General features: G+C 44.4%; 1 protein-coding gene across 1 annotated transcript in view; it reads right to left on the bottom strand.

Moving 5' to 3' along the window:
* The window catches only part of vwde (von Willebrand factor D and EGF domains), a 306,182-nt gene that overhangs the window by 102,324 nt on the left and 187,254 nt on the right, over window positions 1–16,604 (bottom strand). The window contains exons 23-24 of the mRNA XM_068052969.1: window positions 12,114–12,257; window positions 11,587–11,796 (exon numbers count right to left, since the gene is read on the bottom strand). Of these exons, the coding sequence (XP_067909070.1) occupies window positions 11,587–11,796; window positions 12,114–12,257 (354 nt within the window). The remainder of the gene's footprint in view (window positions 1–11,586; window positions 11,797–12,113; window positions 12,258–16,604) is intronic.

Genomic DNA, 16,604 nt, shown 5'->3' with positions numbered 1-16,604 from the left:
TACCCTTAAATGCTAATTTCATTGCACATTGTTACAACAATTTAGGTACTCTATTGGGTACAATGTTGTCGGACACTCCGATCAGTGATTTGAATGGCGTGTGTTCAGTGGTGCGTCCAATACTAATCATGAGCTACAAGTGCAACACCAGGACCCTCTGTGAACTGAGTTGGATAACATGGTCTAGAAATACAATTGCAATGTGTGGTCAAATTTCTTGGCCATGTCTTTTCCAGGCAAACTCACATGCGCTTCTCCAGTCTTTCAGTAGGTGGACTCGAATCATTTTAGTGAGTCAAAGCCTCACTGTGACTTTAATTTGTAGACAAGTGAACCTAAGTATTAACACTTATAATTAAATCTCACCTTAATTCAACTAACATCATATCTTTCCTCTGAACAAGAAAAATAATAAAAAATACTCGATACTAATCCTATTAGCAGGTTTACTTTTCCTGGTTAGCCTTCTGTTTCTGAATAGCTCTGGGGTTCAGGTGACTGTGTTTCACTCATGCTAGCCCAGTTTCCTTTCCAAGAGCTAACTGGATTGAGTAAATGACCTTTGCATGTGTCCCTTGGTCTTTATCTTTATCTCCCTGTATTCACAGTCGGTGAAACAGTAGTCTGTCCAACTATTTCCTCATATCAATAAAATAGGTTACCATCAATCCCCATTCCTCACTGATGTGGACCCCTCAACGTTGTGGGCAAGAAATTAGCATCTACTTTTTGGATGCATGACTGCCTTGAAAACTCCAAAAAGGCATCAGCACCATGTACACACACACTTTTGGGACGAATTGCACCAGGCGCCATATTAGTGAGGGCGTTAGCATGGGTGCAGTGAATGGCTGCCAGAGTATGCAGAGGAGGCAAAATGCCATCAATCAGTGTGCTACACTGATTTGATGCAAACTGTGCAATTTTGAGCAGAATGGCCCACTCTTAATCTTGCACAGCATTAGGAAGGACCCTCCAAAAGTGCTATTAAAAGGGATCATCAACCGGGTTAGAAGCTGAAGTTGAATTATTCTGGCTGTTGCTTCAATTCTGCCATTGTTTCGTGCTTTCCACAGTTGCTTCAAGTTGTAAAATTCTGCAGTGGGGAAGACGGCAGTAGCTCAAGGACGTTTTACTGACTTCAAGGCTTCTGCACAAACCAGTTGTAACCAGACATGGATGCACTTTAAGCATTCCCCTTGTAATACAACATGACTTGGAGCATGAACAGAGGACACACAGAGCATGATAAGTTGCTGGAAGAGAGGAGGGAGGGTGGGGAGATGAGCTCTCAGCAGCCGACCATATCCATCCAGCATGTTCAGCAGAAAAACTCTCCTACTTGAACCTCAGTGAGGCGTGTGTGATGTCTGCACTTCAGTAATGGCAATCCCACTGAAATCTGTCAGTTGATGCAGCCATAACTGCAACCTGAAAGCAGGGCAAGGGCCAAAATGCCAGTGGCTGTAAAGGTGACCATGGCAATGAACTTTTATGCACCTGGGACTCCTTGCAGTTTGCCGTCCATTGCTGTTGTGTTTGTCACCATTCATCGACAGCTAACTACATTTCATTCTATCTGGCCAGAGAGAAGCAGGGGGAGTGAACATCTGGCTTTGCGAGGATTACAGGCTTCCCCATGGTGCAGAATGCCATTGCTCATCAATTTGAAAGCACTGTATGTTAACTCTGCTCTATAACACAACCCAAAGGGTCCCTCAACATCCAGCTGGTGTGTGACCATACACAGAGAATCAGGCAGGTCAGTGGCTGGCATTCTGGCAGCAGTTCATTCTGCGGTAGTCCACTATGCCAGCTGCATTTGAGCCACCACGGCAAACCAAAGGGTGGCAATTAGGCAATAATGGCTATCTGCTGAACACATGGCTGATGACCATGGTGCACAACCTACACATTGAACTCAGAGCATGGATCGGTACACGGGATTGTGATATTATAGCTATTACGGAAACGTGGTTGAGGGATGGGCAGGACTGGCAGCTCAATGTTACGGGATACCAATGCTTCCAGTGTGACAGAGGTGGAGGTAAGAGAGGAGGGGGAGTTGCACTATTGATTAGGGAGGACATCATGGTAGTACTTAGAGAGGATATCCCGAGGGGAATGTCCAGCAAGGCCATATGGGTAGAACTTAGAAATAAGAAAGGGGTGATCACTTTGATGGGATTATACTACAGGGCCCCGCAATAGTCAGAGGGAATTGGAGGAGCATACATGTAGGGAAATCACAGATAGGTGTAGGAATTATAGGATTGCTATAGTAGGTGATTTTAACTTCCCTAATATTGACTGGGACTGCCTTAGTGCTAAGGGATCAGACGGGGAAGAATTTGTTAAGTGTGTCCAGGATAGTTTGCTGAAGCAGTATGTGGATGGCCCTACTAGAGAAGGGGCTACACTCGATCTCCTCTTAGGAAATGAGGATGGGCAGCAGGTTGATGTGTCAGTGGGGGAGCACTTTGGGACCTGTGACCATAATTCTATTAGCTTCAAGATAGTTATGGAAAAGGATAGAACTGGTCCTCAGGTTGAAGTCCTGAAGTCCAAATTGGGGGAAGGCTAATTTTGATGGCATCAGACAGGAACTCTCAAAAGTTGAATGGGAGAGACTGTTTACAGGTAAAGGGACGTCTGGCAAGTGGGAGGCTTTTAAAAGTGAGATGGGAAGAGTTCAGGGCCGGCATGTTCCTGTTCGATGGAAGGGCAAGGCTGGCAGGTTTAGGGAACCTTGGTTGACGAGGGATATTGAGGGTCTGGTCAGGATAAAGAAGGAGGCATATGTCATGTATAGGCAGCTGGGATCAAGCGAGTCCCTCGAGGAGTATAGGGGATGTAGGATTACACTTAAGAATGAAATTAAGAGGGTGAAAAGGGGCCATGAGATTTCCCTGGCAGATAAGATAAAGGAGAATCCTAAAAGATTCTATAAGTATGTTAAGACTAAAAAGGTAGCGAGGGAGAGAGTAGGTCCCCTTTCGGATCAGTGTGGTAATCTGTGTGTGGAGTCACGGGAAATGGGCGAGGTCATAAATGAATACTTCTCGTCTGTATTTACTGTGGAGAAGGTCATGGAAGCTAGTGAGTTCAAGGGAGGGAACAACGAAATCCTGGAGCATATCAACATTACAAAGGAGGAGGTGTTGGAGGTTCTAAAGCGCATTAAGGTGGATAAATCCGCAGGGCCTGACCAGGTGTATCCTAGGATGCTCTGGGACGCAAGGGAGGAGATTGCTGGGGCCCTGGCAGAGATTTTTGTATCATTGTTACAATGATATAGCCACGGGTGAGGTACTGGAAGACTGGAGGATAGCTAATGTTGTGCCTTTATTTAAGAAGGGCAGCAGGGATAAGCCAGGGAACTACAGGCCGGTGAGCCTTACATCAGTGGTGGGAAAGTTATTGGAAGGGATTCTGAGAGACAGGATTTATATGCATTTGGAAAGGCAAGGTCTGATTAGGGATAGACAGCATGGCTTTATGCGTGGGAAATCATGTCTCACGAATTTGATTGAGTTTTCCGAGGAGGTGACCAAGAGGATCGATGAGGGCAGGGCAATGAACGTTGTCTACATGGACTTTAGCAAGGCCTTTGACAAGGTCCCGCATGGTAGACTGGTCCAGAAGGTATGAACACATGGGATCCAGGGTGAGCAAGCCAATTGGATTCAAAATTGGCTTGGTGATAGGAGGCAGAGGGTGGTAGTGGAGGGTTGTTTTTCAGATTGGAGGCCAGTGACCAGTGGTGTGACGCAGGGATCGGTGCTGGGCCCTCTGTTGTTTGTCATATATATTAATGACTTGGATGTGAATGTAGGGGGCATGATTAGTAAGTTTGCAGATGACACCAAAATCGGTGGTATAGTGGACAGTGAAGAAGGTTGTCTAAGGTTACAACAGGATATAGATCAACTGGGAAAGTGGGCAAGGGGTTGGCAAATGGAACTTAATGCAGACAAGTGCAAAGTGATGCATTTTGGGAAGTTAAACCAGGGCAGTACATATACAGTGAGTGGCAGGGCCCTGGGAAGTGTTGTTGTGCAGAGAGACCTTGGGGTGCAAGTACATAGTTCCCTGAAAGTGGCAACACAGGTGGACAGGGTGGTGAAGAAGGCGTATGGCATGCTTGCCTTCATCGGCCGAGGCACTGAGTACAAGAGTTGGGACGTCATGTTACAGTTGTACATAAAATAAAAGCAAAATACTGCTTCAGTTGTACATAACGTTGGTTAGGCTGCATTTGGAGTACTGTGTGCAGTTCTGGTCACCGCACTACAGGAAAGATGTGATTAAGCTAGAGAGGGTGTAGAAAAGATTCACAAGGATGTTGCCTGGTTTGGAGGGCTTGAGTTATAAAGAGTAATTGGATAGGCTGGGTCTGTTTTCCCTGGAGCGAAGGAGGCTGAGAGGGGACATGATAGAGGTATATAAAATTATGAGAGGCGTAGATATGTTAGATAACCAGAGTCTGTTTTCCATGGTAGGGGTGACTAAAACTAGAAGGCATAGATCTAAGGTGAGAAGGAGGAGGTTTAATGGGGATCAAAGGGGCAAATTTTTCACACATAGTGGGTATCTGGAATGAGCTGCCTGAGGAGGTGGTGGAGGCAGGAACAGTAGCAACATTTAGGAGGCATCTGGACAGGTACTTGAATGAGCAACGCATAGAGGGATATGGAATTATTGCAGGCAGGTGGGATTAGTATAAATCGGCATTACGGTCGGCATGGACGCAGTGGGCCGAAGGGCCTGTTTCTATGCTGTACGACTCTATGACTCTATATGTGCATGACAAGCATACAATGAAAGCCATGCTGGTGCGCAAAATGTGAAAAAGTAGACCACTGGCTCTGCCATTTCGATTGCATTTCTCGGCAGAGTGGGTATCAAGATTCACCATGGTCTTTCGCATGTATCACAACCTCATCATCATGAAGGGACACTCCTTTCCATCAACTAAACGGCAAATAGCTCAGGAGCAAGAGGAGCAGGAAAAGGAAGAGGAGCAGGAGAAGGAGGAAGAGGAGGCAACTGAGACAGCGGCATTCTGGCCAGGATGTCGGTGAAGAACTCATTTAAGTGCGATACCAGTAACTGCAATCCCAATTCCCCATTCACCAACAGTACCATACCTTACCTTCCCTTTGTCACTGTTTGTTAGAGTGTCCACTTAGCCATAATGCAAAATTAAATGCCACTACAAAATAAACATTCCAAACCAAGTTGAGAAATCAAATTTCATATTGTGTACAAAAGTCAACTCATCACCTTGTGCATTCTCAGTGCCTGTCATTTATGTACCTTTGCCTGTCATAACGCGCCAACGCCGTTCTACCCCAATGGCTACAGCATGGCTGGTGGAAAGCTTCTGACTTTCAGTGGAGGGGACTACAGATGGCCTTGGAGGACGACCTTGAGCAAATCTGGGCCTAGCAGGCCTGGCTGCAGACTGCACCATCTCGGCATGGGCAGCAGTCTGGGTTGGCTTATGACAGGTAACCGTAAGGTCACTAGCAGAATGTCAGGGATGGGAGGACAAATGTCTCTGCCAGAGAGAAGACAGTTTGTGCTTCATGGAGCCACTGCCACTCACCCAGAGCCAGCACCTCTGCAATCCTAGTAATTAGCTGCAGGACAGATTGCTGGACTCCCATGACATCCTCCAAGCCTCTATGAACACTGTAATCACAGCCAAGGTGGCAGCAGTCTGACTTTGTATGACAGCAAGCTGGCTTTGCATGACTTCAGTCTGAACTTCCACAGCAACAGTCAGACGTCTGTTGGAAGTTGCTTGTGCTGCAATGGAAGCCGAGTTATCAGTCATCAGATGTTGTCTCGTGGTTGGGTCCACATGTGTGCTGATAGAAGTTGGTCACCGATTATGGGCGCCCAACTCTGTGTTAAACCTGTGCCGAGATGGTGCAGACTCATCCATGCTCCTTGACATTGTCTGCCATCTTTCTCTCAGGCTTCCCAATGCACCAACCATTTCATTGTGTATACCCATCAGCCTTTTTCTGTATGGTGCTTCATCAAAGTGCGCATCTGAATCCTCTGCAGCATAACCCGTGTGTGACCTCGTCCTCCAGCGTCTAGCACCTGCGCTGTCCTTGCCCCATTGTGGCTGCAGGCCACCCAAGCCCGGTGTCTCACCATGTGCAGATCTGCCTGCATACCACCCTCTAAATTACATGCAGTATCAGAATCTGAGCTAGTGGCTGAGAGTATGAAATCAAGTGACGGTGCTCTGTCTTCATCATCACTTTCTTCTTATTGTTCCTCCATTGCCTGGCCAGGTTGTACTCCCTGGGTATCTGAAAGGAGAAGGCACAAGTGTATGGTTGTGGTGTGGGGATGGAGAAAAGCAAGAAGTGAATGCATACATCAGCTGCAGCTTGTAAATTAGAAGAAATTGTGGGACAATGGGGAGGTTGGAAGTGAGAAAGAGGATTAGATATGAGGATACAGTCATTTTCGATGGTTTCAGTCCCAGCGCTGGCTATGATCTTAGCAATGGACGTTCCAATAATGGCAGGCATCATGTCATCCATGGGGTTTAGGACATGCAGGTTAGCTCTTTCTGTCTCCTGTTGTGAGTCACCTTGTCCTGCAAGAGAGAGAGTGAAGCAGGTCAGTGAGTGTTGTGAAATTTGTTTGGCTGATGTGCCTGTCATGGTTGAATAGCTGGCAGTGTGTGCAAGCTGTGAGATGAAAGTATGAGCCTTTCAGCTGTGTTAAGTGCATGAGGGTGTGGTGTGGCATATGAATACGAATCATAATTGATATTGTTGCTAGGTAAATGATGGGGGGGGGGGTGGTTAATTGAGCAGGGTCTGAGTCTACTGGAGCAGTTGGTAGGAAATTACAATAAAAGATGCATTCACTGACCTCTATCACTCATGTAAGGTCATTGAACTTCTTGCAGCATTGACCTCCACTGCTATCCATTCTCCTGCCTTCTGAGTGTGTGTCTAGAAGGTCTCCTGGCCCTCTGTGGACAGGACACCTCTTCTTTCCACCTCCTCTACCAAGGCCTCCAACATAGTGTTCAAAAACCTTGACATCAGCTCTCTCTCATGTAATGCCACTCTTCTGTTAGGTCAGAGTCAACTCACAAAGCACCTGATCCAGAGACAATACACATCCCCTTTAAGAGGTTCAGGTTAGCTTTAAGCAGTGCAGACTGACATTAACTGGCACTAACCACTCACAATTTTGGCCTTGTGCTCAGGCGTCCAGCCAATCAATAGCACGGTTAACACTGGCTGGACGCTGCAACTATGTATAACAGCAGGCAGCACTAAATTAGTGTGCTGCCTGCATTGCAGTCAACGCCTGTTAACTGTGCATCACAGTTTTGGGAGCCATCGAATTTAGCCCTCATAGAAACATAATAGCTACGCACAGAACGAGGCTATTCATCCCATCGAGGCTGCAGTCAGGGAAAGTTAGAAACAGTTTAGGCATTCATTTTTATTGCAATCACTTGGGTGTTTGAGCCTTCAGGGCTTCCAATATTTGATCTCCTTGCTGCTGTCAGCACTGCTTCCATCACCCCTAATGCTTCCACCCCCTACTCCTTTTGAGCTGCTATCGCAGGGCCTTCAAAATTGCCCGCCCCGTCCACGACTTTCCCACTACTAGACTGATGAGCCATCTAAAAGGTGTCAACTCGCTTAAGTGAAGCCCAACCACGAAAATGACTCATGTCCCATCCAACTCCATCCAGCCCGCAAGTGCACAATCCACTGACACTCCACCCAATGTCAGCCCCTTTTATCTTTTACCTTTCCTAGAAGCTTTATACAAATACCATCCATCCTTGGGAATTGATTTGTTTTAGTCTGTCTAGGAGTTCGATCTCAATTATGTCAATGTCGTTAATTACCATCAGTTATGGAGGACATGTTCTCCTCTATCCTACTTTTTCTTCATGTAAGATGGTTCTTACATTTCTGAAATATTCTATTTGCATTGACACATATTTTGGGTCATAATTTTATTAATGTTCCAAATACTGCTGTGCACCTTTTTGACTTTTGTCATTAATGTTTTCTATTGTTTTTTCCATTGTTACACCGCTCATCCACCAACTCTTGGCTGACATACGTTGTCCAGGTCTCGCTGCCATAGAGCAAGGTACTGAGGACACAGGCTTGATACACTCGGACCTTTGTGTTCCGTGTCAGTGCGCCATTTTCTCACACTCTCTTGGCCAGTCTGGACATAGCAGTGGAAGCCATGCGAGCCGCAAGGAAGATGGCAGGATCCCCAAAGATATATTGTACAGCGAGCTCGCCACTGGTATCAGACCCACCGGCCATCCATGTCTCCGCTTCAAAGATGTCTGCAAACGCGACATGAAGTCCTGTGACATTGATCACAAGTTGTGGGAGTCAGTTGCCAGCGTTCGCCAGAGCTGGCGGGAAGTCATTAAGGTGGGGCTAAAGTGTGGCGAGTCGAAGAGACTTAGCAGTTGGCAGGAAAAAAGACAAAAGCGCAAGGGTTTCTTCTGTAGGCCACCTATATTCACTGCAGGCAACAGATTAATAGCGATGAAGCCTACTTCATCTCATTCATCTCAGTGCATCTGCTTATTTGCAATAGTTTGGAACTTACAATGCAGATACTGGTCTAAGATTGGTATCTGCATAGTACAATACTCTTCTGGCAGATCTAAGTGATAGCAAATAGTCTAATCACATTTGCTTTAGTCAGCCGAGCAATCAGATTGCTGACCCAACGCCAAAATTATACTGCCAATTTTGGATTCATGTATGTCTGAATTTAATGCAAAACATTAATATAATATAAATAGAGAAGTCCAGCATATACAACAATCAGTACTTTGTTATTTTCCAATTTAAAATGGTGAGGTAGATTTACCATAATAAACACAAAATGGGGCCAAAGTGGAGTCTGATTTAAGCCTGCCAAACATAATGAGGCCTACATAATTGTTTATAGTGAGTTCCTAGTTCATACTGGGTTTAATACTGGGGGTGAGGGGTTCAGGAAATTATGTGCTAATAGTCCTAGTAAAATGTAGAATGATGCAGTCAATTAGAGATAAATGGTCACTTTTAAGGGGAATCTGTGGGCAGAATTGTGGTAGCCTGCCACAGGCGGAATGGAGATGGACGTGCCCAGAATTTCCCGTTGGAGTTTGCCGGCTTGGTCCTGCCTCCAGGCCACTTTTAAGGAGGCCTGGTTGGGGGCAAGTCGGGAGGTGGGCTCCCTTCAGTGGCCAAAACACAGCCAGAGAAAGGAAGTGATGTCCCGGTGGCAGACTGGGGCAGGGGCTTGGGAGGGGGCTATCCAGCGCTCCAGTCCACAATGGCAGTCTAGCAGCTGTAGCCATTTGCATTCTCAAAGATTTTAAAAGTGTTGAGAGAGCACCATCATCTTGAGCTGCCCTCTCTCTCCCTTGCCTGCATTGGCAGGCTGCAGCTTTCTTACTGCTGGAGGGCCTCCTATTGGCCCTCCAGTGTCAGGAGTCCTCTTGCCATCCTTAATTGGACAGTGAGAGTGCCCTCTGGCCATTAATTGGCCAATCCAACAAAAATCGCATTCATGCCTTATGCGGTCAGGACCTGAAATGATCCCAACATTGGGGTCCATTCCCAAAACTCCTGCATATATTTTCAGTTTTTACAACAGCTCTAAATATATTAAAATGGAAAATTCTGGCTTTGCAAATATTAAAAATAATTAATTTTCAGCCTTAACAAAGGTTGCATGGGGAAAGTACATGGCTGAAATAGATGAAAGTGCTGGTTATACCAGCTATTGCATCAGTCACCTGTTTGATACATAAAATTAACTGGTATTTCAATTGATCCCTATGCTAGTCTAGAAGAAAACAGAGGCAGAAAAGTTGCAGGCAATGGTGGCCTTTCCTATCACTAACATTGCTGTTTCTATGTGGATGTTGGCTACAGCTGTCCTTGCAGTTGATGGCATGGCTGTGCAACTGGCTTGATAATGACCCAGAGCCTGCAAAGCCAGTTGACCTCAAACACCTTCAGGTAGGTGTGTCAGAGCCTGCTGATAAAGTTGGTGGAATAGTGTCAGATGTGACCATTCTGCCTACAACATAACGATTTCCAAGCAATCCATAATCATTTTAAGTTGTCCCGTTAACTGGCACAGGACCCTACAGTATGTATTAAATAGCTTGTGACGCCCCAATTTGGAGCAAACACTTGAATTGAGAGCTGCTTCTCATTTCCCATTGTTGTTACCATTTCCTATTCTTCTGAACTCTTGCAAATGCTTCAATTACAGTAGGCTTCCAAGGGAATTTGCAAACAATATTTAGAGTTTTTGTTTGTACAAGAATATTCTGACCATGTTTCAAAGTCAGAAATAGGAAGCAAAAAAATCAAAGAACCCATAAAAAATGAGAAAAAGCACATAAAAATAACAATTTAGAAGACCGACAGGCCTTTAAAAAGGGATAAGCATTAAAAATGTGTCTGGCCTTTTAAATACTTCCTGATGCATATAGCTTCTTTTTTACCCCTACTGTACATGTGTTGGCTAAACAAAATTCTTTTGTGAATGGCAGAAAGACATGTGCACTCATATTAATGTGTATTATGCTTATTTAAATTAATCTGTTTTAAAATATGCAAGATCAATCTGAACTGAAAATCATGGGCTGTGGGCTATCAGTGGGACCAGGAGAGAATGTGTGTTATTACATTTCCCAGAAGCTGAATGGCCAAATCAGGTCAGTGGGAAAGATCCTACCAGCTGGTAAATATACCCCCGTGTTCTACCCATAGAAATGTTTGTGAAATTGTGAATTGGGAAGGGCTGATTTTCAATTTATCCAGTTGACAGGGGTAAAAAAGAAAGCAAGTAATGTATATGTGTCATTTGTGAAATAGTTTATTCAATGCCAAATCAGAAAATGAAAGAGTGGGAAAGAAAGATTTGATTATGAGAGAAAGATTAAAGAGATGGAAAGAAAAAGTAAAAAACTGCATTTCAAAAAGAAAACTCCAACAATAATTAAAATTGAAGGAATGCAACTTCACACATGTAAAAGTTAATTTGCAGTGCCAGAGAGGTTGTTTGGTAGTAATTAAAACTTATCACGCTGTCAAATATTAACATAGACTGGAATGATTAAGCTCCAATTTATTATTCTGGTGACTTTAGTGGGTATCCATCATCAAGTACTGGAGCTTCACGCCATTCTATGAGTTTCAATGCTGACTATGTGGGCGAGATACAGTCACAGCATAGCTTCTGGAGGAACAAGGAAACTCAGACAGCAACTTCCTGATTTCTGAGCATGTGCAGTCACTGGAAGGTGCTGTCTGACTGATACTTTAATATCAGTGAGCGCTGATAGTCTCACTGCTATTTTTACTGCAAAATCCAGGCTATAATGTTATTCATTTGGAAATGCTGAAAAATATGCTAATATTCATTACTCTTTGGTTAATTCATATGGACTTCTCAAGGTATTTTGCTCAATCTCAGTTTTACGATAAGTAATAATTTTCAGTCACACTTTGGGTAACATACAGTAATATTATTTGGATTATTACTTGCCAGGGCCAGAGCTGGTGATGAAAAAGCTCCGCTGATCCTCATTTTTCAGTTTTACTGTGTCTGTGATCTCATTTACTTCAGTTATGTAATATTCACCATCTTCCTCTTGTATCTCCTCATCATCGTCTTCATCCTCAGAACTGTAGGCTTCATCAAAGTTCTTGGTTGCTGCAGTAGTTGTTAGGATCCCATCAGTAGTTCTACCTTCATCTAGAATGAGGGATAAGAGCAGTATTGAACTGTCGAAGAAAAAAATGAGTATCTGTGTATGAAGATTGAAATGAACGACAGCTGTGGAGGGATTTTACAGCTTTAAAAAATGAAGTGTTGCTAAGACTCTTGATTTTGTAAATGATTTAGTGATTTTCACAATTATTTTAATGTTCATGATTCACAAAGCAGAAGAGAATAACTATCTTCAAAATTGTAGCTGGAATACATTTAAAGTATCCACAGGTTGCAAGTTTTTTGAACCATATTGAATCATAAGTGGTGAAAAACATGGCAAGCAAAATAAAAATACATACATTTCATTTTGCACACTTTCCCATCTCCTTCCATTTCTGGTGGGCATAAACCACATCTATAGGAACCAAATGTATTATAGCAAGACATTGTTGGAATGCATGAGTTGACTTCACACTCATTGACATCCTCTTGACAGCTGGCACCTGGGGGGGAAATGATCAATAACCTAATTTTCAAATTGCTATGGAATTCTAACCCCTAAAATACACCATGTGGAATATATAAATATCAGCAATGACATATACCACAAGACACTGGTCCGAATTTTAATCGCGCGGCGCGCTTTCAATTCGGCGGCTTTCCACCATGGAAGTGCCACCAAGGAGCCCCCGTGATATTATGTGCGGGGGCTTATTTAAATGGAGGGACGGAGCGGCTGCCCCCGACGACGTAGAGGGGGCGGCCACCGTGCAGGCAGCATTTTTAAAGGGCTTTAAGCCCTTATGATTAATTTCCATATTTAAAGGTACCTAAGTGAAATTTTTTATTAAGAAGTAATGAAGATGTGGAGGCCCTTCCCTGACCCTCACCCCCCGGGGTCATTTCATTGCCCGAAATGACCAACAATTGGCTTTTCCAAATAGCTGAACTTTCCTCCCCAACCTTCAATCTTTTGCCCTTCAACCCCTTCCCACCATCACCACATTCAACCAAAATTGTTTTCTCCGCTCCTCCACCCCTCCCGCCCTGAAAATGTTATTCCTCCCCCCCTCTTCACCAGGTTATTGCCTTGGAACTCCGTATGGAGTTCCGAAGGCGCGCGGAGCACGAATGGGCGGCCGTAAAATCGGCATGGGATGGCCATTGCCTGCAGGTAAGTACATTTACATCTCATTAATGTAAATTTACATATGGAGATGAAGGGCCCGCCAAGTAATATGCGGCGGGCCGTTCTCGACGTTGCAGGTTGAGGCGGCCTCTCCCTGCAGAATTTTACCGTCCCCGAACCACAACACGCGCGTCGAGGAGGCGATAAAATTCAGCCCATTGATTTTCTTTCTCACCAACTTTTCACTACCTCTCTCCAGAAGGCATTCAACTCATTGATCAGGTGCAGTTCCATAGATGCTGGGAACCCTTCAGCATCTCATTCATGTATGAGGTTAACACTGATTGTTCGCAGTCTATTATAACAGGAGTAGTATCACCGTTGAATTTGATCCCATCCTCATTGAAAGTGCAGGCACACTTTGAGTAGGAACCAGTGGATAGTGATAAGGAGTGAGGACATGAGTCAATTTCCCCTTCCAGCCCAAGAGTTTTTCTTAGATGACATGTTTTAGCCAAGTTCTTAACAAGTGCATAAGATAAAATTCAGCAGTAACGATCATTAAACTATCAGTTTAAATCAGGGAGGATTCCCAGGTTCAGGAATGGAAATATATAATTATAATAAGGGATGCTCTTTTGATGCGGGGATCTAAGGCCCATTGTTATGGAGTTATGCTTTTTCAAATAGGCATTCTTAGGTTATAGCATTTTATTTGTATGAACAACTGATTAATTTTAATTTTACAGTAGAAAACAATAAACTCAAATTAAAATAGTGGGTATACAGAATTTTGCTTCTGAAATTTAGATGCAGTGTAAATCTGTCAGTTCTAGTTTGGTTATGCATTTGACCCTGAGATTAGCTTCCGATCACGGGCAGAATTTTCTCAACTTATTCCCTGCCGTAATGGCAGGACCATTCGTGGGTCGGGAATCCATTGCACTCTTCAATGGGCTTTGCCAAGGCTCTTCAGCTGAGCCACAGCATTAGTATCCTGCCTCCGGGGCCCCCGACCAATCTGGAATGGCAGGCATGGTGATGCATTGATTCTGTCAAAGGAAGGATTTCTAATTAAAGGAACCATGACATGGGTTATATTGGCTCAACTGCACTTGGATTTTAGAGGCTGCAGCAACCACAGAAATGGAGAGAAGACCTGGGAAGTCCCCCAGGTCTCTCACTCTTACCTGGAGGTCTTGCTGTGGGATCTGAGAGATTGCAGTGAGGTGATCTTCCCCAAGGACAGGAGGAAGAGGGCAACCTCTCCACCCAAGCAGACATGGATGGAAGTGGCTGAGGAAGTCAGCAGCAGAATTGTGGCCCCTCTGACCTGGAAACAGGATCCAGGACCTCAGGAGGGAGGGTAAGGTGCCAAGCCCCACATTCTGACTTACTCAGCATTCTACTGCACAGCACTCCTCAGAGCAACACATCTAGCAGCTGCACTCATCCCTCTCTCTCCAGGCACTTCACATCCCCTTACAAGCAGCCAACACTCAGATTCACCCTTATCCTATTGGCCACTTGTACCCATGCCTCACAGTTGCCCTCCACAATGTTGTCCTTCCCTGCTACCCACACAAGCCATTGCTAAAATTCATAACTCTCTGCTTTCTCTCCTTGCAGGAAAAGAGAGCACACAACCTGAGGAAGAGGCAGAGAATGGTGGGGGTGGCCCTCCAGTCACATCCACTTTGATGGCCAATAGCAATACATGCCCTCCTGGTCCACTGGGAAAGAAGTCCTGTTCTAGGAGGCTGAAGTTATCAGCAGCAACCTGCCGTGAAAGCCTAAGCCTCCTGAGACACTGGTGCTCAACACATGTAGCGAGAGCTGATTCACTGCCTACAGACCCTGTGTTAGGGGTCGCACCTCTTTGGAGCTGAATCTCTGTATCCATCCTCCCTGTCCTGTGGAGCGGCATGTGACTGTTGGAAAGGAAGTTGGTGTTGCAGCTGGTTTTGCTCCTGCTCCTGCTGGTGCCGTTGATGTCACTGCTCCCCTTGCTCCTCCTTTATTTCCCTCAAGTGGGCATCCAATTTCTTTTTGAAGTCATTGATTGTCTCTGCTTCCACCACCCTTTGAGCAGCGAGTTCCAGGTCATTACCATTTGCTGCGTAAAAAAGTTCTTCCTCATATTCCCCCTGCATCTCTTGCCCAAAATCTTCAATCTGTGTCCCCTAGTCCTTGTACCATTAATTAATGGGAACAGTTTTTCCTTGTCTAACTTATCTAAGCCTGTCTTGATCTTGTATACTTCTATAAAATCTCCCCTCAATCTCTTTTGTTCCACTTAAGGAGAACAACTCCAACTTTTCCAACCTAACCTTGTAACTAAAATCCCACAACCCTGGAACCATTCTGGTAAATCTCCTCCACACCCTCTTAAAGATCGTCACATCCTTCCTGAAGTATGGTGACCAGAACTGGATGGAATACTCCAGTTGGGGCCTAATCAGAGCTTTATACAGGTTCAGCATAAATTCCCTGCTTTGGTACTCAATACCTCTATTTACGAAGCCCAAGATCCCATATGCTTACTAACCACTCTCTCAAAATGCCCTGCCATCTTCAAATATTGATGCACATGCACCCTCAGGTCCCTCTGTTCCTGCACTCTCTTTAGAACTGTGTCATTAACTATATATTGGCTTTCCCTATTCCTTCTGCTAAAATGCATCACCTCACACTTGTCAGTATTAAATTCCATCTGCCACCTGTCTGCCCATTCTACTAGCCTATGTTCTGTTGCAGGTGGTTCATATCATCCTCACTGTTTGTCACACCTCCAAATTTGGTGTCATCAGCAAAAGTTGAGATTCCACTCTGTATTCCAAGACCCAAGTCATATATACATAGCAAAAAAAAAAGTGATCCCAGCACTGACCCTTGGGGAATACCACTGTCTACCATTCTCTATCTGAATGCACACAGCATTCACAAGATAAATGCATTGACAGCACAAATAGAAATAAACAGGTATGATCTAATTGCCATTACGGAGACGTAGCTTCAGGGTGACCAAGGATGGGAAATGAATGTCCAACGGTATTCAACATTTAGGAATGATAGGCAAAAAGGAAAAGGAGGTGGGGCAGCGCTGTTAATAAAAGATGACATCAGTACATTTAGTGAGACAGGATTATAGATTGAAGTATCAAGATGTAGAATCAGTTTGGGTAGAGCTAAGGAAGAGCAAGTGGCAGCAAACACTGGTAGGAGTTGTTTATTGGCCACCAAACAGTAGTAGTTATGTAGGGCATGGTATAAATCAGGAAATTAGAGGTACATGTAACAAGGGCAATACAGTAATCATGGGGGAATTCAATCTACATATAGACTGGGTAAACCTAATTAGCACTAATACTGTGGAGGACAAATTCCTGCAATGTATACAAGACACTTTACGTTAGTGGATGATTTGGTATACGATGAGAGACTGGTGATTCCAGAGTCACTCCGGGTAGAGATCTTGAAGAAAATACACCAGGCTCATATGGGCATAACTGAATATAGAGCTCAGGCATCCATGTGGTGGCCAGAAGTATCAAGATATAGAAGAAATTATTTCAAATGATTAGGAATGGGCAGTGCACAGACCCAATTCCCAAACAGACTCTGAGAGTGTCTGGTGATGGATCCATTCATATTTAATAGGAATTCCTTCCTGATTGTCATTGACTACTTTTCAAGGTGGATCAAGATCAAATGTTTGTAC

The sequence above is a fragment of the Heterodontus francisci genome, chromosome 2 (assembly GCF_036365525.1).
Source record: "Heterodontus francisci isolate sHetFra1 chromosome 2, sHetFra1.hap1, whole genome shotgun sequence".
In the NCBI taxonomy this organism is placed as follows: domain Eukaryota; kingdom Metazoa; phylum Chordata; class Chondrichthyes; order Heterodontiformes; family Heterodontidae; genus Heterodontus; species Heterodontus francisci.
Note: the sequence above shows the minus strand (reverse complement) of the source record. Positions and strands in the feature narration are given on the sequence as shown.